Source organism: Euleptes europaea, chromosome 17 (assembly GCF_029931775.1).
Source record: "Euleptes europaea isolate rEulEur1 chromosome 17, rEulEur1.hap1, whole genome shotgun sequence".
In the NCBI taxonomy this organism is placed as follows: domain Eukaryota; kingdom Metazoa; phylum Chordata; class Lepidosauria; order Squamata; family Sphaerodactylidae; genus Euleptes; species Euleptes europaea.
Window position 1 is genome coordinate 23,056,494 of NC_079328.1, and position 23,124 is coordinate 23,079,617.

General features: G+C 48.0%; 1 protein-coding gene and 1 non-coding gene across 2 annotated transcripts in view; one reads left to right on the plus strand and one right to left on the minus strand.

Annotated features, from left to right (window-relative positions):
* The window catches only part of ATP6V0D1 (ATPase H+ transporting V0 subunit d1), a 40,496-nt gene extending 17,900 nt beyond the window's left edge, over positions 1 to 22,596 (minus strand). Inside the window, exons 1-2 of the mRNA XM_056862531.1 lie at positions 22,464 to 22,596; positions 2,920 to 3,091 (exon numbers count right to left, since the gene is read on the minus strand). Coding sequence (XP_056718509.1) covers positions 2,920 to 3,091; positions 22,464 to 22,596 — 305 coding nt within the window. The remainder of the gene's footprint in view (positions 1 to 2,919; positions 3,092 to 22,463) is intronic.
* Positions 11,884 to 11,955, plus strand: TRNAA-UGC (transfer RNA alanine (anticodon UGC)). Its single transcript has one exon. It is a non-coding gene; the product is annotated as a tRNA-Ala (tRNA).
* Positions 22,597 to 23,124: the final 528 nt, after the last annotated feature.

Below are 23,124 nucleotides of genomic sequence, written 5' to 3' on the forward strand. Positions count from 1 at the left end.
AGCAATCTGCAGACAGTAAGTAATAAGATGGGTGGGGGCTGATGAATTGGCACCCCTCCCCCTAGCAAGTTAGGAGTGCTTTCAGATCTATTCCTATGAACAGATGCTCAAGCATTATTCGTGGCAATCAGCGCCTTTAACCAACTTCAGCCGATCTGCATGAACACTGGCTTTTCCTTGAAAAGTGAGAACTGGCCAGTTATTCACATGTGGATCACCCCTCCCACCCCAAATGAGAGCCAGCGTGGTGTAGTGGTTAAGAGCGGTGGTGTGGAGCGGTGGAGTCTGATCTGGAGAACTGGGTTTGATTCCCCACTCCTCCACATGAGCAGTGGAGGCTAATCTGGTGAACTGGGTTTGATTCCCCACTCCTCCACATGAGCAGTGGAGGCTAATCTGGTGAACTGGATTTGTTTCCTCACTCCTACACACGAAGCCAGCTGGGTGACCTTGGGCAAGTCATGCTCTCTCAGTCTCACCCACCTCACAGGGTGTCTGTTGTGGGGAGGGGAAGGGAAGGTGCTTGTAGCTGGTTTGAGTCTGCCTTAAGTGGTAGAGAAAGTCGGCATATAAAAACCAACTGTTCTTCTTAGACTACTGTAATGAGCTATAAGCGGGGCTGCCCTTGGTGACTGAACACATCACCCGGTTTAAAACGCAGAGGCAAAATTACTGACTGGCACAGAGCAGACATCTCACTAGTACTTAAGGCTAGCATTGGCTGCCCGTTTTTTTCCAAGCACAATTCACTTATTTGTGAAGTCCTAAATATCTGAAGTTGAGTTTCTAAAGGACCACCTGCTCCCATATGAGCCAGCCAGCCCAGACGACGTTAATTTTATGCTCAGACACTTTCATGGCCACTACAGGCAGGGCCTTTTCTGGTCATGGCACCTTAACTCCAGAACTCTCTTTTTGTAGACTTTCACCTGACTAGGTTAGTAAGTCTTATTGGCCGGGCAAAAAACTATTCTCCAAAGCATTTGCGCACTATCAATTGTTAGTCTGGAGCTGCTTCCTTTATTCCAGCTGCTTTAGCAGGGGTTTTTTGCATGACTTTTTATCTGGCTTTTAGCTGCTTTCGACATGGTTTTATTGCCACCCTTTTAAAAGTCATGAATTTGTCATGGCTGCTTTTCTACTTTATAGCTGATTTCACGCTCTCGCATTTAGTCGTTTAATTGTTTTGTTCTTGGATGCTGCCTTGGATGTTTTTAACCTAGAGCACAGGATAAAAATATTTAATAAGTACATAAATACCACCAGAATGCTACTGGCCTTTTTATTGATGTGTAAAAGGTGCTCCAGAAGAGGGCAACTTGGAATTTAGATGAAGGGCCATGCGTGCGTGTTTGGCACACATGATCGGAGGTGTGTACGAGCTTAACTACAAATAACTAGCTTTTGTAGACCCATTTACAAGGATGTTAAGATAAAGTCTGTTTACTCCAGGCTCTTTTTCCAAGGTCACATGTGCCAAAGAGAAGGGCAGTTTCCCCACAAGGAGGAACCTGTGTTATCCTCGCTTAGATCCCAGAAGCCAAAGAGGAAAGATTTCCCCGGCAGATGAACATAAAACATCCCCTTCTACTGACTGAGCCCATCTAGCCCAATACAGGCTGTGGCCCTCCAACGCTTTCTGCAGAAATCCTCTACTATCTAAGGGATTGAACCTGGGACCTTCGGCATGCAAAGTCTGCACTCCACCACTGAACTCGCTCCTGGCCTGGTGGAACAGTAGAATGATGTTTGCTATGCGCTAGTGATAAAGATCAAAAAGAGCACTTCCTTGTGTATATCCCACAGCACATCCACAAAAGGGAAACCACCTTAGCGTAAAGAAATGCACATTATGGGATTTCATCACAGAGCTGAATGCTTCAGAACCGCAGGAGAGAAGACAGTATTCACATGATGTGCTAAATGAAATATGGTTTCCCTAAGGAGCTGGGAATCAACACCACTGCCTTGTTTTGGATCTCTACACGGGGGCCCTCAGGATCCCTTAAACATCCTCACCCGTTGCCCACGGGCTTCCATCCCGGCTTGCTTACTATGAGTTCAGAAACTGAAGATACTGCCCTGAGCGTAGGGAAGCGTGGTAACAACTACCCTACTTTATCTTGGGGCTTTTATGCTCAGGGCAAAGAGATCATACGATCCTACTCTGAGCTACAAGATTCAAGTCCAGCAGTAGTAGAAGAGTTGGTTTTTATATGCTGACTTTCTCTACCACTTAAGGGAGACTCAAACCGGCTTCCAATCGCCTTCCCTTTCCCCTCCCAACAACAGACACCCTGTGAGGTAGGTGGGGCTCAGAGAGCTCTAACAGAACTGTAACTTGCCCAAGGTCAACCAGCTGGCTTCGTGTGTAGGAGTGGGGAAACCAACCTGGTTCACCAGATTAGCCTCCACCGCTCATGTGGGGGGAGTGGGGAATCAAACCCGGTTCTCCAGATCAGAGTCCACCGCTCCAAACCACCTGTCTTAACCACTATACCACGCAGGCTCTCCTCAGAGACCAACGAGATTTTGGGGGATACGAGCTTTAGAGAATCAAAACTCCCTTCGTCAGATACCGGACTCTCGAAAGTGCATACCCTGGAAATCTCGTTTGGGGTGCTCCTGGACTCGAATCTAGCTGTTCTACCGTAGGCCATCACGGCTACCCTCCACAACTACCCTGAATTGGCCTCTTGACAGCTTGCCTGGCAGAGAGGCAAGCCAAGAAGCTGTCTAAGTGCTCACCTGCACAGTTAGAGGAAACAAACTCCCCGCAGGCAACGGGGTTCCACGACTGAGCGCAGCACGCCAGGCCTGTTTCCAACCGGCCGCTTTCAAGCTGCCAGGGGGCCGAGGCCTTTGGCCCCCGGCACAAGCCCGCAGCCCCCCTCGTCGGACGGGAAAGCCCACACTTACGTGATGAAGTCTAGAAAGCTGGCCAGGGGCTCGTAGGCGTGATTCCTCATGTGGCGGAACTCCACCACCATCTTCTCCTTCAGCTTGTCGTCGATGACGGACACAGCAAGGGGGGAGGCTTCGTTCGCCAGGAAGTTCCCATAGTCTGTACTCTGCAGATGGAGCTTCAGATCTGGGGGGGGGGGCGTGAGGGAGGGGAGAGAGGAGACAAAAAAAAAATTAGAGCAGAACTCCTGACCGAAGGCAGCGTTGTGAACCTAACAAGGTGACCTAGCGACACCTGCTGGGCAGAGGGAGGCAGCTCAGTTAACACGCTGCACCTTGCCTGGTGCACGCCCACAGATGTGAGTAGGTGAGCGCTTGGCTCACAGGTCCAGTCTTTCGCTCTGGAAAGAATCGAGGCACGCAGCACGCCCTTGAACTTTGCACTTTCTTTTACGCTGGCGGCTGGTGCCGCTGCTTTGTCACAGAAAAAAAATGGGGTTGCAAATGTTCTCAAAAGTCTCTTTATTAGGTCACTGGGGTGGGGGAGAGGAGAGACACGGGACCAAATGCCTTGAAACCTGCCAGACAGCATTGTGGGCCTAGGAGAGGCAAGCCAGACGTGGGGCTGTACTGAAATGCCATTCGCACGGTTCACGTCCCCGTCCCGCCAGCTAAACCAGCCACTGAACTTTTCCATCAGAATGTCCCACTGCCTTTCTAACCTCATTTCTCCCAATCCAGCTCTCTGGCTCCACTTTTTTGGTTTGCCTTCAAGTCATAGCCAACTTATGGTGACCCCGTAGGATTTTCAAAGCAACAGACTTCCAGAGGTGGTTTGCCATTGCCTGCCTCTGTGTAGCGACCCTGGACTTCCTTGGTGGTCTCCCATCCAATTACTAACTAGGGCTGGACCCTGCTTAACTTCCAAGATCGGGCTAGTCTGGGCTCTCCAGGTCAGAGCCTGCCTCCACTACTTTGGCAAATATAGCTAAACACGCACATGCCCACATGTTCTGACACCAGTCCACCAAAGTTAACACACACTTTTGTTTTGTAACCTGGGGAGGGGCTGTGGCTCAGTGGTAGAGCATCTGCTTGGCATGCAGAAGGTCCCAGGTTCAATCCCCGGCATCTCCAGTTAAAGGGACTAGGCAAGCAGGTGATGTGAAAGACCTCTGCTTGAGACCCAGGAGAGCCGCTGCCGGTCTGAGTAGACAATACTGACTTTGATGGACCAAGGGTCTGGTTCAGTATAAGGTAGCTTCATGTGTTCATGTATGTGACAGACAACTGGCTACTTTCTGACCTGGTACTTGGAACTGAGTGACTGCTTAAGAGCTCAGGCTGTTATGCCAACGTGTAAGAAAGAGTTTCATGCCCATTTGGTCTCTACCACAAAAGACATCTTGGATGAGTTGTTGTTGGTCCCACCGTAAGCTTGGTCTCCGGGCTCTGGGCATAAGTTTGGTGCCGCAACAGGTTTTTTAAAAGTAGCACCCAACGGGAAGGGCTAGGCCTCGACACAGGAAACCTGCTATTCCTAGAGACAGTCTGCCAAGGACTCTCAAGGAGGAAGAATTCCAGATGGCACCTTGAAGACAACAATATTTTTATCCCTGCATAAGCCATCCAGGACTATAACTCAGATCTTCACATGTTAACCTATCTGAAGATGTCAGGAAGGAGTGGAGTAAGCGATAAGAAATATAACGGCTTGGAAGAAATATGTGGGGGGGAAAGGTTCTTACTTTTAAGGGCATCCTCCCCTGGGGGTGGGAAAGCACTGGGGAAACAGTCTTGTGAAACATTTTCTCCTTTGCATGAGTGAAATCCTTTTAAGATCAGGTTTTGCTCACCCACAATGTGCAGTATGAAGTTTTTTTATATAGAACAGCATTACACAGCGATACATGCTCAGGTGTACACAGTAGACTTATACAACGTATTTTCAAAGATGTTTACTGCTTAAATGTGAATAACTCTGCCACAAATAATAGGCTGTAATGTGTTTGGTGATAACAATTTAAGAGTTCTGTGTTAAAGTATATTTATGTAAAATATTTCTATGCTGCCTTTACACCCAAATAGGGTCCCCAAGGCAGAGACATCCAAACATGGTGACAGTCACAAGATTTTCCCATTTCAATTTTTATGTTTCTCCTATCTTTCAGAGGCCAGAAACTAACATATATGTGCCAAAGTAGTATAGGAAGCATCTGTCTGCAGCTCACAATGGGAGAATTCACATTTTTACTGGTAAAAACAGACATTTATTCTTTTAAAAACCACAAATATGCCAAATAGTACAATTTTATATATAGTTATAAATTATGCACCTTACATTGGAAAAAAAACAAGTGCAGGTTTGATATGAAAGTGAGCACGGCATGTATTTGTTTCCCAACATTCGTCGTCTTCTCCAAAGGGAAACCACCACACCCCATCAATCTAAAATTTCACATCTCTAGCCAAGTGAGCTCATAAAAGGAAGCCTGCCATTTTAAGCCCAGGGCAGGCAGAACTATGAGCTGGCAAATCAAAGAAAGCCCTGGGGTACCTGAAAAACTATCTAACTTATTGTGGCGGAAGCTTTCGTGTGCCACAGCCCAGTTCAACTCATGCATAAAGTGAAAACTCAGTAAGGGGATGATGACTCAGACATACCCGAGGAAATTCTGGGGTTGGCTAAGGAATGCAAGAGGTACAGTCCGTGACATGTTTCTGAAAGACTCGAATGTATGCAAGATAAGCACAGCGACCATTCACAACATGTGGGTACGTGATGTTACATATCATGTTCAAAGATGAGAAAATGAATGAGCCCTTGATGGTGTATAGCTGATGCTTTAAGACCTTGGAATACTGAATATGGGGACAACTGGCACAGAGGCTTGCTGCGGTGTCTGCTCCCTGCCTCTGATAGACAGAGCATGGTTGCAGTTACCTAACGTCTCTAGGTTAGGTGAGGCTTACCTGTAAAGCAAGAAAAGTTCAGTCACTCCTGAGAAAGAATTTTTGTTGTCTGAGGTGGACCGCCTTAGACAATGTAAGAGAGCCAGCATGGTGTAGTGGTTAAGAGAGGCAGACTCTAATCTGGAGAACCGGGTTCGATTCCCCACTCCTCCACATGAAGCCTGCTGGGTCACACTGGGCCAGTCACAGTTTTCTCAGAACTCTCTCAGCCCACGTGCAGGCAGGCAATGGCAAACCACCTCCGAATGTCTCTTGCCTTGAAAACCCTACAGGGTTGCCAGAAGTCAGCTTTGGCTTGACGGCACTTTCCATCACTGCCAAGGTGAGCAGCCCACTGGCAAAGCGCTGGAGCAATCTGAACTGGGGGTTGTAGGAGGTGATCTGCCCCATTCTCTGGGATATGCGTAGCAGCAGTCTGCCTCTAGGTACCAGGCCTGGCCGTGTCAATCTGTATCTTCCCTTTGCTAGGTGGCTATTGCCCTTTTACAAATACCTGATGCAGATTCTTTAGCTGAATCCCTGTCCAAGGAGTTGGACCACGCTGCCATCTACTGGGTGCATACGTGCAGGTGTGGCAGTGTATGCCTCATACTAGAGGTCTGACGGGAGGACTTCTGTTGGCTAATGCCCACGGTCTCCTTTTTATCCACTTGAAGGGCAGAGGTGAGCAGCGGGCCAACAGGCCATCAATCCACAGCTGGACCACCGACTTGCAGCCGCCTGCTACAAGCCTAAACTGAAGGTATCCTGGTTTGAAGACCGAAGAACGGTACATTCCTTCTATCTGGGATGGTTGCCCTCTTCCACTGAGCACGAAGCTTTGGGAGGGACGCACATGGAGTGGTGAGGGAGGTGGGGGACACCCGCCTAGCCAGCCAGGTCAGCCGAATCAACCCTGGCGATCAATGGGGTGACAGATGTCACAGCCAGATCGCCCTCACATCCAGGTATCCTGGTTTGAAAACTTCCACCTCCTTGAGCAGCTTTTTCCAAGGCTCAGCTGCACTTATATTTGAGGCCACTCTTCCCATCTTAAAAGCCCTTGACTTTTGATGCCAGACTCAATGGACAGGATCTGTCCTCCTCGGGGATCCTGGTTTTAAGTACTGCCAGCATAGCCCCCGTCTTAGAGGTCATTCCCCCCTCCTCCTCTGCAGGCAAAACACATCCAGTTCTTTCAGTCGTTCCTCCCACCAGCTGACTTCCAAGACTCTCACCAAAGCCATCCAAAGCCAGACATTCCAAATACAGGGTGATCGGCTCATTCTTCGTGCAGCTGCTCTGACGAAACCCCCGGCGTGCACAGAAGGAAACCTTCCCTGATTTGGTCCGCGTCCACGCCCTTCCGGCTCCCAGAAAGCATCCCTACAGACTGCGAACCGAGCCAAGGAGGAGAGCGCCCCTTGCCAAGTGCCACTTGTCGCCCCCCAACACTGAGGCTCCCCCCCGGCCCTTCCTTCAGCTTTACGGAGGTCATGAGCCAGATGCATCCTCCCGGGGAGTCGAGGGGCACCCGGAGAAGGCAGATGAGGTAAAGGCTGAACGGAACCAGATGGGAAGAGCTCTCCAGCACTGCTCTTGGTTTCTTGGAATCTGAAGTTCAAGGCATTCTCAGACCTCCAGGGTGGCAGTTAGTTGTGTAAGTACTTCTCAGCTTCGCAGCAAAGGAGCGGGAGAAAGAAATCACTTCCCAGATTAGGAGCGGCAGGGGGCAGGGAGAAGAGACCAGGAGCATCATGAGCAAGCTAAGCTAAATATTTGATTTGATCCGGTGCTGCCCTTTGCTTAAAACTGCCTGCTACACATGCCCAAGTGCCCAGCTGGCAACACACATACACACACAAACACACACGCAGATATCCCTATTCTCCTGGCAATTTTCACTTCAATCTAGGATCATTGCATCTACACCATTCTAAGGCTGCTCAGTGTGTATATTATGCTGCTGTTATACCCTGATTTGTTTTAATACCACAGACTCGTTTTTTAAAAAAAATTGGTTGCGCTTTCATGGCTTTAACCTGTTCTTTCATGTTTTAATTGTTTTATTTTATCAGTCGAAAGCAACCTCAAGCATGCCTCTGGAGAACTGGCGTATTCACACCAACACACACAAAGGTGCCTTACACTGAATCTAGCCCTCCGTCCATCAAGGTAAGTGTTGTCTACTCAGGACTGACAGTGGCTCTCCAGGATATCAGGCTGGGGTCTTTCACAATGCTTGCCAACTCATCTTTGTAACTGGAGTGGTTGGGGATTGAACCTGGGGCCTTCTGCATGCAAAACAGAGGCCCTTTCCAGTGAACCACAGTCCCTTTTAAATAAAAACAACAGAACCAAGAAGGCGGCAGCCTCCTGGACAGAATCACCAAGAGCACGTGTCACGTTTGCACCTCCATCCAAAGTATTTTATAGGTTTGCTTGCCCAGCTGCAAGCTTTCCTGACACACATCTCCCCCGCCCTTTCAAGTCACAGCTGACATATGGTGACCTCATAAGGTTTTCACAGCAAGAGACTAACAGAGGTGATTTGCCATTGCCTGCCTCTGCACAACACCCCTGGACTTCCTTGGTGGTTCCCCCATCCAAATACTAACCAGGGCCAACCCTGCTTAGCTTCTGAGATCATGCTAGTCTGTTGAGCAGGAGAAGGTCAAAGAGGGATATGAAGACTAACAAGACGCTTGAGGGCTCATGAAGCAGGCCCTTGGAAGATGACCTATGAGCACTTGTTTGCTGCACAGGAAGGCAGGGATCTATGAAGCAGCTATTAGGAAAGTCATGAAACCCCTAAAATGTATTGAAATCAGACACCTGTGTAGGTGAGGTGTGATTCACACATGCAGGACAATACGGTAGAAATGGGGTGGCAGAGGTTTGAGGAGGTAGAAGAGACAGCATCACTTCAGACTGCAGGGGGCAGATTCCACACAAAATCAGTCCTGCTGTTTCTCTAATTGTAAGGAGTTCTTGACATAGGAGAGTGTGGTGAAGTGTGCTCTTCCACAATCCTCCACCAGCAATCAAACTGAAACAGTGCAGTCAATCCTACCACCCCCATTGTCCTTAACGTGTGAACAAGACCTGTTCATGGAGGAGAGGGCTATTCACGGCTACTAGCAAAAATGGATATTAGTTATGATGCATACCTATTCTCTCCAGGATCAGAGGAGCATGCCTAATATATTAGGTGCTGAGAGACACAGGCAGGATAATGCTGATGCAGTGGTCTTGTTTGTGGGCTTCCTAGAGGCAACTGGTTGGCCACTGTGTGAACAAACTGCTGGATTTGATGGGCCTTGGTCTGATCCAGCATGGCTTTTCTTATGTTCTTATGACTCATTCTATGCACACAGGAGAACGAGGCAGTAAAATGGACCATAGCATTTCAGACTGCAGATAGGGGTACCACTTTTGACTGCTCATTTAAAAAAAAAAAAAACTCCCCGCAAATAGGAAAACTAGCACACCAGGGAGAAAATATTCCAGCCCAGTCCTCTTCCTGTGACACGGCTTTCTATCTGCGAGGTATTTTTCCATGTAGGAAAAGCATTCAAAATGCTGCAGAAAAGAGTAGGAGTCCAGTAGCACCTTAAAGACTAACAAAGTTTCTCACAGGGTATGGGCTTCCATGAGCCACAGCTCACTTCTTCAGAGACAAAATGTTGTTCCCCCACCTGCAGTCTGAAGAGTTTCAGTCTCCATTCTATCATTGCATTCTGGCCTAAAACAGCCAGGGGAAAGCCATCCAGCCTGATGCTGCACAACCCATCTTCCCTCAGCTCGATATATCCAATCCTCGTGCTAGAATCTGGCCTATGTCACTGGTCTGGAGGTGCCGCTCTTCACCATAACCCTAACGCAGTTCTGCTCTTCTTCGGCAGTAAATAGCAATCCAAAGGGAGCACAGTTTCGCCATGAAGTCTCAAGACCCAGAAGCTTTGGCACTTTGTATTCCAATCTGTTTCAATGGGACCAGCTCCAGAAAAGAACAGAACAAAGGACTTGCGAGTTGCTGAAGCAGCAGGTCAGGCCCAGGCTGGGGTTGCAGAGAAGGGACCACCCCTCCCAGAAGAGAGAGCATAGCAGGAACTCACACAGAATGCTAGTCTAGGGAGGGGTGAGCCTGTATAGCAACCAGTGGTGTGCAGGTAAAAAAGGTAAAGGTCCCCTGTGCAAGTACCGGGTCATTCCTGACCCATGGGGTGATGTCACATCCGACGTTTACTAGGCAGACTTTGTTTACGGGGTAGTTTGCCAGTGCCTTTCCCCAGTCATCTTCCCTTCACCCCCAGCAAGCTGGGTACTCATTTTACCGACCTCGGAAGGATGGAAGGCTGAGTCAAGCTTGAGCCGGCTACCTGAAACCAACTTCCATCAGGATCGAACTCAGGTCGTGAGCAGAGCTTGGACTGCAGTACTGCAGTTTACCACTCTGCGCCACGGGCAGATGTGCAGGACAAATGTCCAATTTCCATCAAGGCCTAATAAAAAAAACTTTGCCTGCAGTTTTACTCATAAGCAAGTCAAACAAGCTTCCAGGTTGTAAGATACTGTTCACCCTTGAATTCTACCTCTCTGGATGTCATGTCCCAGATGTGCTGTATCACACATGCTCCGTAATCGTGAAACCCTTATTATGGGAATAGCATTTGCTTTATTGCAGAACTCGACCCTGTACAAGGAGTACAGCCCGTGCAGCAAAATACACTTCTGGCCCCCAAACTCCAGCCTGGAGAGTAGACGTTGTGCACACGTTGGCCACCCGTGCTCTAAACGAGAGGGAAGGCCTAGCTGTGTCCTGGTGCGTAGCTCCACTCTGGCTCCTCTTCACAGCTTCTATTCGCCTACAAAGCTTATCGGACTCCAGAACTTTTCCAAAGGTTAATGGGTTTCTGGCTGTTCCGAGGAAAAAGGTCGCGCTCCGAAGGGCCAGTGCCGGGGATGGGTGAAGACGCAGTAAGATTCCCAAGCCTGCTTTCCAAAAGAGGCTCTTTCAAGGGCCGGGACGAAGTCCGCAAGCATGCGAAAGGGGCCAGCGTGCGTTGTTAAAATAGCTGCAGCCCAGCCAATCGAATGGGAAGCAGGGACTCCGCCAGCACTGGAAGCGCCTGCAGGTGCTGCAGCCAGGGGGAGCGCAGCCAAGTTCCCAGCAAGGCTCCTCTGGGAGAATGCAACCTCCGGCAGGAATAAAGGGGCTTCCATCAGCCAGGAGGAGTCCGACCACCTGTAGCGTGTTGCTGAGAGCGCCCAACGAAGTGCCTCGTCTTGGCCGCTGAACGTTGAAGGGAAGAACCGCAGCTACGACTCTCGCAACCCCGAAGCTGGGACTGATTCGTGCCACTTCTCAGCTTCGCAGCAGTTTTCAGCGACAGACCTTGCAGGCAGTCAAGAACTGATGTAACCACCCCCAAGCAAGAGTGCACTGCATTTCAGGAACACCCAACCAGCAGCTATGATTCCAGACAGACAGACATATGAACACATGAAGCTGCCTTCTACTGAATCAGACCCTCGGTCCATCAAAGTCAGTATTGTCTACTCAGACCGGCAGCGGCTCTCCCAGAGGTCTTTCACATCCCCTTCTTGCCTAGTCCCTTTAACTGGAGATGTTGGGGATTGAACCTGGGGCCTTCTGCATGCCAAGTGGTAGAGCATCTGCATGCTAGATGCTCTACCACTGAGCCACAGCCCCTCCCAAAGGAAAGGAACTCATTTACACAAGGCAGAGGAACTCACTGCCACGTGAAGTTAGCAAGAACAGATTTGACAAATGCAAGGAGAGCAGTCATGCTGGTCAAATGGAACTTCCATGTTCAGAAGAAGTGAGCATCGGTGCCTTATAGGCCTTTCCGGGGCCATCTGGTTGGTCACAGTGGAAAACAACACAGCAAGCTTGATTGGTCTGATCCTACAGGGCTCTTCATATGCTCTCAGTCCTTTCCACTGAGGACTCTGGAAGCCGTGTGTGTGTACTGTCAAGTCACAGCAGACCTATGGTGGGGAGGGGCTGTGGCTCAGTGGTAGAGCATCTGCTTTGCATGCAGAAGGTCCCAGGTTCAATCCCTGGCATCTCCAGTTAAAGGGACTAGCCAAGTAGGGTGATGGGAAAGACCTCTGCTTGAGACCCTCGAGAGCTGCTGCCGGTCTGAGTAGACAATACTGACTTTGATTGACCAAGGGTCTGATTCAGTATAAGGCAGCTTCATGTGTTCATGTGACACCGTAGGGTTTTCAAGACACAAGATGTTTGGAGGTGGTTTGGCATTGCCTGCCTCCGTGTCATGACCCTTGTAGTCCTTGAAGGTCTCCCATCTAAATACTAATCAGGGCCAACCCTGCTTACCTTCTGAGATCTGACGAGATCAGGCTAGCCTGGGGCTTTCCAGGTCAGGTATGGAAACCATACATATCCGAGATTAGGGGAAGGGACTGCAGACTGGAAGGTGTTCTTTACAGAGTTAACCCTTGGTTTCTCTTTTTCTTCAAGTAAGCGATTTATCTGGTTGTCAAGGCAAGAACTGATTCCTCCCTCATCAGGACTCTCTCCCATAAGCAGCTTGACTGGACTAAAACCCTTGCCAACCAGTGCACATTTTGCGGATCTCTGCCAAATAGGTAAATGCTACCCATTGGCCATGATAGCTCAATGGAACCTCCATGTTCAGAGGTAGTATATCACCTAAACCCAGGTGCTACGGACAAGCAGGAGAGCTTCCTACCCTGCGAATCTACCTCATTTTCAGCCTTCCTCTCCCTCCAAGGCTCTCAGAATGGTGTAGGAGGTCCACCCTTCTTATTATCCTCACAACAACCCTGTGAAGCAGATAACGCAGAGAGAGAATAGTCATCCAGTAAGTTTAATGGCAGAGAAAGGGTTTGAACTGGGTTCCCCTACCTCAAAGTCATTACATTACAGTGATTTACAAGCTTCTAAGAGGTTCCTGGTTGTTAGAAACAACCCTGATCTAGATGGATTTTTGCTCCTATCCAACAGGCTCTTCCAATGTTCTTCAGTTCTTACCCCTTGCGATGACTGCCAATGCTCAGGAGCATTTTATTTCTCTCCCCTCTGGTGGGTGCCGCACCCAGGGCAAGCTGCTCTCTGCTTGGTCTTTAGTGAATACCAAACTGCTGGGCTGCTTGCTTTCCATTTTGTGTCTGCTTTTAGAGTTCCTTCCTAGAGCTAGGCAAACCTCAAAGACCGGCTCTACTCCAGAAGGCAGGCATTGATTTCCAGTCTCCCTTCATACTCTAGACTGGAAGAGGGAAGCAGACTAGACCCCACATATCATTGTCACTGAAAGGAACAACTGGGGCACACATGCAGAATTATGGGCAGCAAGATTCTTACCCTGAAACTGTGAATGCAATCTACTGCTTTGCCAGAGGGAGACTGAAATGGAAAACTCACCCACAGGGGCACACTGAATTCAAGGGAAAGACCCAGAAGCAAAGCCCGAAGGGACAGATCTCCTACCCAGCACAGTGATAAAAGCTCACGTGACAAGACTTCTTAAACATCTGCTTGTTTCGTTCGAGGCAAACAAGGACTGTGTGCTCAAAAACACACACACACACACACACACACACACACACAAACAGGCCAAAATGGAAAGCTTGCTGACAAAGGGATCCTATGTCAGCCAAGAGGGGCACACGGATGGGGAAACTCTGTCCCAGGATAGCACATATCCAGGTCACACAGATTAAGAGAGGCTGGACAGACAGCTAACATAAGGCCTGAGGTGCCATCTCGTGACGGAAGTAAGAACTGCAAGTACAGAAAATTATTCCGGCAGACAAAAAATCCCTGAAACCATGGAACGTATTCAAAGACAAGGGGAGATTACACAGATGTGTAAAGGGCACCCTTTCCCCTTTCTCTGCCACTGCTAGAATAGCCATGGGTACAAAGAAATATACAGTCACCAGCCAGCCATCTTCCCCATGTTTGGACTTCCTTCGCTCCAGCTTTTAAAATATACTAAAGCAGGATTTTGATTATATCGCAAGTTTTCTTGCTGATTGTGCATGTTTCTGTATAGTCGTGAGCGTATATCAGGTTCATCGATAGTTCAATCTGAATGCATACGGATTTTCTTTTACCTTTGACAATTAAAGCAGTTATAGAAATATTAGATTTATTGCCAAATCAAATCTTTAATAATACAGTCAATGACCAGCAAATAAGACTTATTGCCTTTTAACAGGCATTAAGAGTTAAGTTTGGCCTTCTATTTTGGTTGAAAACATAACAAGCACGTATCAGATGTATTTTTAGGTGCACTGGTTTAATTATCTCATCAACAGTTAAGAACCAATCATTAGATGATGAGCATATGTTTAAGACAGAAAAAATTAGCATATGATTGTTAATGTGATACGGAAATTGGATTTCTCTGGATTGAACTCTTTATAGAAAAAAATCCTAAAAGCAGTTTAAGATCAGCTGAAATCTGTTTTGCTTTTATTTATTTTAATAAAATTTTATTTACTTTAATATGGTTGAGAAATGCTAGGGGATTTGATAATACTGGCACTTGTTTTGGGAACTGCTAAAGGGTTAATTTTCACATGCTTGTGTTTTCTAACATCTTGTCTAATAAAGATAATTATTTATTTTTATAAAATAAAAGGTAGTAACTCTGTGAAGGTTTTCTACCTGGTTTGCTGGCGAGAGCTCAAAGAATAGAGCTCACAATTAATTTGTATGTACTATTAAAAAAAAGGATGCAAACTACCTTAACCTGTTAGATCCTTGAACTCACTGGACCTAAATAGTTTAAAAGATCAATTCTTAGAGAGCCAAGTAGTCTAGATTCTGTAACTGAACGCGAGAGCACGTTCTTGTTACAGTAAGACTGTTTCATTCATCCCCTGCCCCTCTTAGAAAAAGCCTGTTAGTCTCAACATAACCAACAGCTAGTTCATTTTTCTCTCCCTGACCACCAACATCAAATCATTGAAAAAACAATAACAGATGAAAAACAATGCAGGTATCTCCAGCTTATTTGACTCACAATTGTTTCATATGCCTGGTTCACACAGCCCACAACAGCTTCAGTTCCTTTATGATTTTTCTAAGAAAATGAAAAATTCCCATCAAGATTAGTCTTACCTGCTCTGGCTGACAAGAGACTCTCCAGTATCTCAAGCAGAAGAAGTAGTGTTGGTTTTTATATGCCGACTTTTTCTACCACTTAAAGAAGAATCAAACCGGCTTACAATCACCTTCCCTTCCCCTCCCCACAACAGACACCCGCAGAGGTAGGTGGGGCTGAGAGAGCTGTGACTAGCCCAAGGTCACCCAGCTGGCTTCATGTGAAGGAGCGGGAGAATAAATCTGGTTCACCAGATTAGCCTCCGCCGCTCATGTGGAGGAGCGGGGAACCAAACCCGGTGCTCCAGATCAGAGTCCACTGCTCCAGACCACCGGTCTTAACCACTACACCACCTACTACCTGATCATTTTAATTTGAGATACCGGGGATTGAACCTTGGACCAACTGCATCTTAAGGAGATACACTAACACTAAGCTATGCCCAACAGCACATGACGCTTTCTTTACGTCGAGTCAGACCACTGACCTATCGTCAGTATATCTGCTCTGGCAGTGGGTCTCTGGTGGAGGTCCTTTACATCACCTACTATCACTTGGCAATTTGCTCCTGTGCACACCCAGTCAGAAGCCAGCCCTGCCAATTTCCAAGTCCTGCCTTCTAAGCAACCACAAATAGGTTTACAGCCCAAGTGATTGATTCCTAGCAGTTCTGGTGCTTTGTAAATTGCACAAACACCATGGGACTAACTTGTGAGAAAGGGTGACCTATTTCCTATTTTTGACAGTGTTGCTATTTCACAACTTCCGCACATTGCCTTTTTTTGACTGTCCAGTTCTTACAGTTCACCCTGTATTGTGCCTAATGAGTCTATTCATCTCACTACCTTGTGCATCACAGCTGTGAATATTTGCCATGCATTTCATTTAATGCACATCCCCTGCCTTTCTTTCCTTCAGGGAACTCAAGATGGCTCGTGTAGGATTCCCAGGCGGTCCCGCATTCAAGCACCAATTAGATCACACTTGATTAGTTTCGACAAAAGTTGCTGCACTGCATGCCTTTAAGCCATGCTCTGGGTCCTTAATTCTTCTGCACTACCTGTACAAGCCCTGTCCAGAAGTTGCACTGAACGCATGCATAATTCATGTACACAGTACACTTTGTTTTAATGGGTGCAATGAGTAACACTCGTGGTACATTCAGCGCACATGCAGCAGAACAAGTGATACAAAGCCTGCGTTTATCCAGGTACTGGTTCCTGTTTCAGTTTATTATTATTTATTGCAAAATGAAGGTGCATTCGCTGTTTCTTACAAACAGATGCATGCATGTACATACAGTACAGGACGTGTGTGGCTCACTCTATTATGCATGAACAGGGCTACAGGGTGAATACTAGGCAGCTTGTATCACACACTTAAAGTGTTTTCTACAAAGGGCTATGGATTCCACCAAGTACTCATACTCTGGTAGAACATCTGCTTGGCTTGCAGAAGGTCCCAGGTTCAATCCCCGGCATCTCGTTAAAGGGACTAGGCAAGTAGGTGATGTGACAGATCTCAGCCTAAGACCCTGGAGAGCCGCTGCCAGTCTGAGTAGACAATACTGACTTTGATGGACCAAGGGTCTGATTCAGTAGAAGACAGCTTCATGCGTGCATCATCTGAACAGTGAGGAAGAAATAGGGAACCTGCCTTTCTTGGGGCGTCAAATGCCTTTCCCTGCAACCGCCCCCTGCTCCCTGAGGTTATCAAATACAAGCCTCTGTGCCCAGCAGGTACCCCTGCTTGCTTTTTTTGGAGTCTTTCTTACCGCTGCACAATGCTGCTTGGTTTCTGGGGGTGCCAGACATTAGCCTTTGCCTGCTCTGCAAGCAAACATGGGCTTGAGAAACCCTTTGCGCAAGACAGTTTGTAGCTTACTATTTACACTTGTTTATATTGTGTGTTAATTGTCTTGTAAAGCCAGCATAAGTGCCTCCGATGAAGAGAGTGGAAAAAAATTAAGAAAAAACTATGATGTGAGAATGTGGTTCTAATGTGTATAAAGGTTAGAACATAAGAAAGGCCCTGCTGGATCAGATCAAGGCCCATCAAGTCCAGCAGTCTGTTCACACAGTGGCCAACCAGATGCCTCCAGGAAGCCACAAACAAGACGACTGCAGCAGCACCATCCTGCCTGTGCTCCTCTGATACTAGAGAGAATAGGTATGCAGCATGACTAGTATCCATTCTAACTAATAGCCATGAATACCCCTCTCCTCCATGAATATGTCCACTCCCCGCTTAAAGCCCTCCAAGTTGGCAGCCATCACCACATCCTGGGGCAGGGAGTTCCACAATTTAACTATGCGTTGTGTGAAAAAATACTTCCTTTTATCTGTTTTGAATCTCTCACCCTCCAGCTTTAGCAGATGACCCCGTGTTCTAGTATTATGGGAGAGGGAGAAAAACTTCTCCCTGTCCACTCTCTCCAAACCATGCATAATTGTATAGACCTCTATCGTGTCTCCCCTTAGTCGCCTTCTTTCCAAGTTAAACAGCCCTAAGCATCTTAACCGCTCCCCATAGGACAGTTGCTCAAGTCCCTAATCATTTTGGTTGCTCTTTTCTGCACCGTCTCAAGCTCTGTAATATCCTTTTTTAGGTGTGGTGACCAGAACTGTACACAGTATTCCAAGTGTGGTCTCACCATAGATTTGTACAAGGGCAGTATGATATCAGCAGTTTTATTCTCTATTCCTAAGATTGCCTCCTTAGGAAGTGCAGAAGCCTCTGAACTGAAGAGGGTGGGGCACTCCCTTCCCCATTAGGGACGTAAAGAGAAATCTAGTTCCTGCCTCCAAGGATGATGGGAGGAGGAGTACCCAAATGTGCCAGGATGTCCTCCTCATCTCAAACACAAGTAAAGCATCTCAAAGGAATCTGGTATCACAAAAGATGCAAATACTGGCATGGCAGGACAACTCCATCGGGTGACGTCGAGGGAGCATCCATGAAAGGTCAGCCATAGGAGAATCCCTTCCAATGGCCTCTTTGCATATTCTGGGCTAAAGAATTGCCCACAGAGCTGGACCAAGGAAGGGAGGAAAGAGGAAGAGTGACCTATGAGCTAAGACCACCAGTCAAGTCAACCACAATTTGGCACATCAGCCCTTGAGCTCCTCTGTCTCTCTTTCTAAATATGTTTAGCTCCCTGACCACAAAGAAGTGTTTTTATAGCCTATTTACCAACCTTAGTAAGAACAGTATTAATCAAGAACTACCCGTTATCTGAAGGAACATTCTTTGCCCTGGCAGCTCTTTCATATGTTAACAGTGTGATAAATTACTCATGTGGGGGGGAGAAAAGAAACAAAACAAAAATGAGGCTTCAGAACCAGTAAAAGCTCCCTGGTAACCAAGTGCTGAAGACTGAGAAATCCTGACTGTCAGCTAGTCATTTTCTGTGTCGCTTTAGATGCGCAACATATGTTAGCTCCTCTTCAGATATTGCAATTGCTTCTAAAATTTGTATCCTGAAGCATGCTCACTTGGAAGTTAAGCTCCACAGAAGTCAATAGGGCTAGTTTCAAGGCAGGTGGGTGTAGAGGAGCCTGGGCGGTGTAGCGATTAAGAGTGGTGGACTCTAATCTGGAGAGCCGTGTTCGATTCCCCCACTCCTCCACATGAAGCCTGCTGGGTGACCTTGGGCCAGTCACAGTTCTCTCAGAACTCTCTCAGCCCACGCAGAGGCAGGCAATGGCAAACCACCTCTAAACGTCTCTTGCCTTGCAAACCCTACAGTCACCATAAATCAGCTGTGATTTGATGGTGCACACGCACACACAGGTGTAGAACTCAGAGGACAAGGAGCGTTTTGGCTCCCCCCCCCCATACTACAAGCCATTCCACTGACCTCCAGCAGCAATTTCACTCAGAAACAAAAACATCTACATTGCTTTTCTTCTAAAAATAAAAATGGTGAAACTATCATTCACCAAAGAACTCTGGTAGGTTCCCCCCCCCTTTCTGAAGGCCCCAGTGGGATGATGGATTGGCAGGTGTGACACTCAGAGTTGCTTGTATCTCTTGGGCCTGTTATTTGATCCAAAGCCATGGCTCTTTAAGCATGGTGGGGAGGGAGGGCAATTCTCAGGAAAGCACACTCTTCTGACCTCTCTGCCACTACTCATTTATTTATTTATTGAAAACATTTATTAGCCACTTTTCTCCCTTGCAGAACCCAAGGCAGGATTACAATATCAATACAAATGAAACATTACAAAAAACACTGAAAACAACAACCCATAAGAAGTCATAATTTAAAAACACTTAGGACTGCCAATAAATAAAAACTATATCGGTCAAACGCAGTCCTAAATAAAACTCCCTTCAACTGCATCCTGAAAATTGATAGTGAAAAGGCCAGACACAGCTCCTTGGGAAGGTTGGTCCATAATTGTCCAAAACTCCATAATTTTGCATAACCAGAATCAAAAAGGGTTGATCAATGCAATTTTTGTTTTGCTGGGGGTGGGGATCTCCCAGACTTTATGCAGGGGAGAAGAGAAAAAAACCTCCTTCCTGTTCAAGCCATCTGCCTGGGTGACACTCTGAGGCTCAATACCTTTTTTCTTCTGGTTTTACACATGCTATTATGGTGGAGAAAACAGGGGAAGAGAGACAAGAACAAGGGACAGGACAGCTGCGGAACCCTGAATTTGGTGGAGGCAGGCTCAGCTGGAATGTGACTCCCTTGAACAACACAGGAAAAGGAACTCAAGGACCTTAGCTGGAGTCTGCCTTCTTTGGCCCCATCTTCCCCTTTGCAATAGTGGAAAAACCCTCTCAATTCACAGCTAGTTAATGGGTTCTCTTCAACAGAGTTGAATTTGGTGAAGGAAGGCCCAGCCACGATGCAGGGTAACGTGACTCCCTTGCACAACACAGGAAAAAGAACTCAAGGACCTTAGCTGGAGCCCGCCTTCCTTAGCCCCATCTTTCCCTTTGCAACAATGGAAGAACCCTCTCTATTCACAGCTAGCAATTGCACTTCTCATCAGCACAGCTGAAAGCAATACCAGTTCTGCAGAACTTCTGCTCTCAAGAACTTCTAGATATTGCAGCAAACGCAAGGCACAAGGCATGCAAAGCAATCTTCCTCAGACTCAAGTCCCTTTTGCCTTTCATCATGGTTGGAAAAAAATTATCCCCCAAGCCATTATATGCCAGGGACAGCAGAGCCACATGAGGGCAGCTAGAAGGAGAAGAGTTGGTTTTTGTATGCTGACTTTCTCTACCACTTAATAATCAAACCATCTTACAATCACCTTCTCTTCCCCTCCCCACAACAGACACCCTGTGAGGTAGGTGGGGCTGTGAGAGCTCCAAGAGAGCTGTGACTGACCCAAGATCACCCAGCTGGCTTCATGTGGAGTGGGGAAACCAGCCCAGTTCACCAGATTAGAGTCCGCCACTTATGTGGAGGAGTGGGGAATCAAACCCAGTTCTCCAGATTAGAGTCCACTGCTCCAAATCACCGCTCTTAGCCACTACACCATGCTGGCTCCTGCACTTGAATCTCTGCTTAGCCACGATTCTTACTGGGATGATCTTGGGCCTTTCACTATCTCATCTGACCTGCCTCCCAGTCTTTGTTATGTTAGAGGGGGAACACGCCCGGTCCTTAGATGAACACTTATGATTAATCAGGACCAGAGGCACATGCCTGAAAAAAAGAAGACAGCCCTGTTGCTGCAAAGAAATCTGGATACCCACCTACCCCTATTCCTTCGTCTATTCCCTGTCTACTCTTTCTCTTCTTACATGCCTGTACTCCTTGCCAGAGCAGTCACCAAGATGCTGCTGCAATCCTTTTTCTCTGCCCTTTAAAGGTAGGAGGCACAGGGCTACACCGCACTCTCTCTACCTGAGAAAGAAGGTGCCTCTCTCACACTAACGTAAGAGACAAGCTAGGATCTCCTCCAGAGAAGGAACTCTGTCGCTGCTACACAGACACAACTGTGCACACGTCCTTGCTGCCCACTGAGCAGCAAGGAGCTTCTGTCTTTATTCAAGCACTCTTTCCAACCAAAAGATAATATTTAGGGGAGCTAGGGTCACCCGGGGGACAATGCATCTGGACTCAAGCAAACTTGAGGCTAATGCTGCTGGTGTTGGAACCTATCAATGGCCTGCCAGTGCCCAGAAGTGAAAGTGATATTAGCCTCTAGAACTGTCAATTATCACAGAAGGATTCACCAATACTGGTCAGTACACACTGCTACATTATTGCACATGTTGAATGACTGTCTTTGGGGCTACAGGGGGTAAAAAAATGAAGGCACAGGTCAGTCATACCCATGTGCTCACAGAATACAGCAACAGCAAAGAGTAAGACACCAGCACAGGGAGAAGAGAAATGCAATCAAGACTTTTGCCCAGGAATGTGACATACAGGCAGGAACAACTTGGTCTCTGCATAAGGCTTCAAGAACAGGGCCAGGAAGCAAGCCCTGGGGACAGGAAGAGGCTGCCTCAAGGCTGCAGGGAAGAGAGTCAGCCCAACAGGGCCAAATCCTGCCCATGGGAATGAGACCACACCACAAGCCCAGCAGTCCTCATAAGAATGCCTCCTCTGCTAGGGAGCCTCAGCACCCCCACCTACAACAAAGTGACTTGTTTTAATTGCCTGTTTGGAAGGTATGCACTTAAGTTTAAAGATAAAGGTCCCCTGTGCAAGCACCGGGTCATTCCTGACCCATCGGGTGACGTCACATCCCAACGTTTACTAGGCAGACTTTGTTTGCGGGGTGGTTTGCCAGTGCCTTCCCCAGTCATCTTCCCTTTACCCCCAGCAAGCTGGGTACTCATTTGACTGACCTCGGAAGGATGGGAGGCTGAGTCAACCTTGAGCCGGCTACCTGAAACCGACTTCCGCCGGGATCGAACTCAGGTCGTGAGCAGAGCTTTTGACTGCAGTACTGCAGCTTAACACTCTGCGCCATGGGGCTCTTCCTTACTTCCTCACTTAAGTTTAAGAGGAGATTATAACATCTATTGTCACCCAGGGTCCTGTGCGGTGAGAAGGGCAGGGAAAACAAGAGAGACAGACCACTCGGCAGGGTCGTTGTAGAGACTGTGTGCGCGTAAAGAGCCGTCAAGTTGCAGCCCACTTATGGCCATCTCTTACAGGGGTTTTCAAGGCAAGAGACTAACAGCGGTGGTTTGCCAGTGCTTTCCTCTGCATAGCAACCCTGGTGTTGCTTGTGGGGGTCTCCCGTTCAAATATTAGCCAGGGCTGACCCTCCTTAGCTTCCGAGGCCGGGCTATACCATGCTGCCTCCTTATTGTAGAGACGACGAGAGGAGAATTCCCAGGAAGCGCTCTCCAGAGCCTTTATGTAACAGCTGGGCCGGGCCTACAATGCAAGAGGCACACCGAGAGGACTCTTCTACCCGCTTCGCGGGGGACGCTAGGGGCGGGGAGAGGAAGGGAGGTAGACTGCGTCTGGTCAGAGAGGCTCGCCACCGCCCTTACCTTCCAGGCTCTCACACTGCACCAGGTTGACGTAGTCGGCCTGGCTCAGCACGCCCGCCTTAAAGCCGCGCACCAGGCCCTCCAGGTAGCCGCTGTCGACGTTGAAGTACAATTCAGGGAAAGACGACAACATCGTGAGAAAGGGGGGGAGGGGAATCAGTCGCGACTCCAGCTGCAACGGCTACACAAGCGGAAGCGGCTCCCCTGGTGTCACGTGACAAGCGGAAGCGGCTCCCCGGGCGTCACGTGACGCGGGAAAGGGCGACGGGGGCCGTTCCAGCTCCGCATGCGCGGCCGGGCGTCATGAGAGCCGAGAGTAACTCGCGCGACCCGAAAGACCATAGAGGTGTACGGCTAGAGCGGCCACGCCTGCCCCCACGGTTGTCTCTGGAGGCCATTTATGCACGAGAGGCTTTGCTGCTCCCTAGTTGCACATTTTCCCCATCCAAATTCTCAAAACTCTGCATGGGGAGCTTTTTTTTTTTTAGTTTTGAGAATTTGGATGGGGAAAATGTGCAACTAGGGAGCAGCAAACCCAAGGCAAAACCTCCCAGGTATAAATGGCCACACAGAGTTGCACATTTTCCCCCATCCAAATTTTCAAAACTCTGCATGGGGGGTTATTTTTGAGAATTTAAATAGGGAAAATGTGCAACTAGAA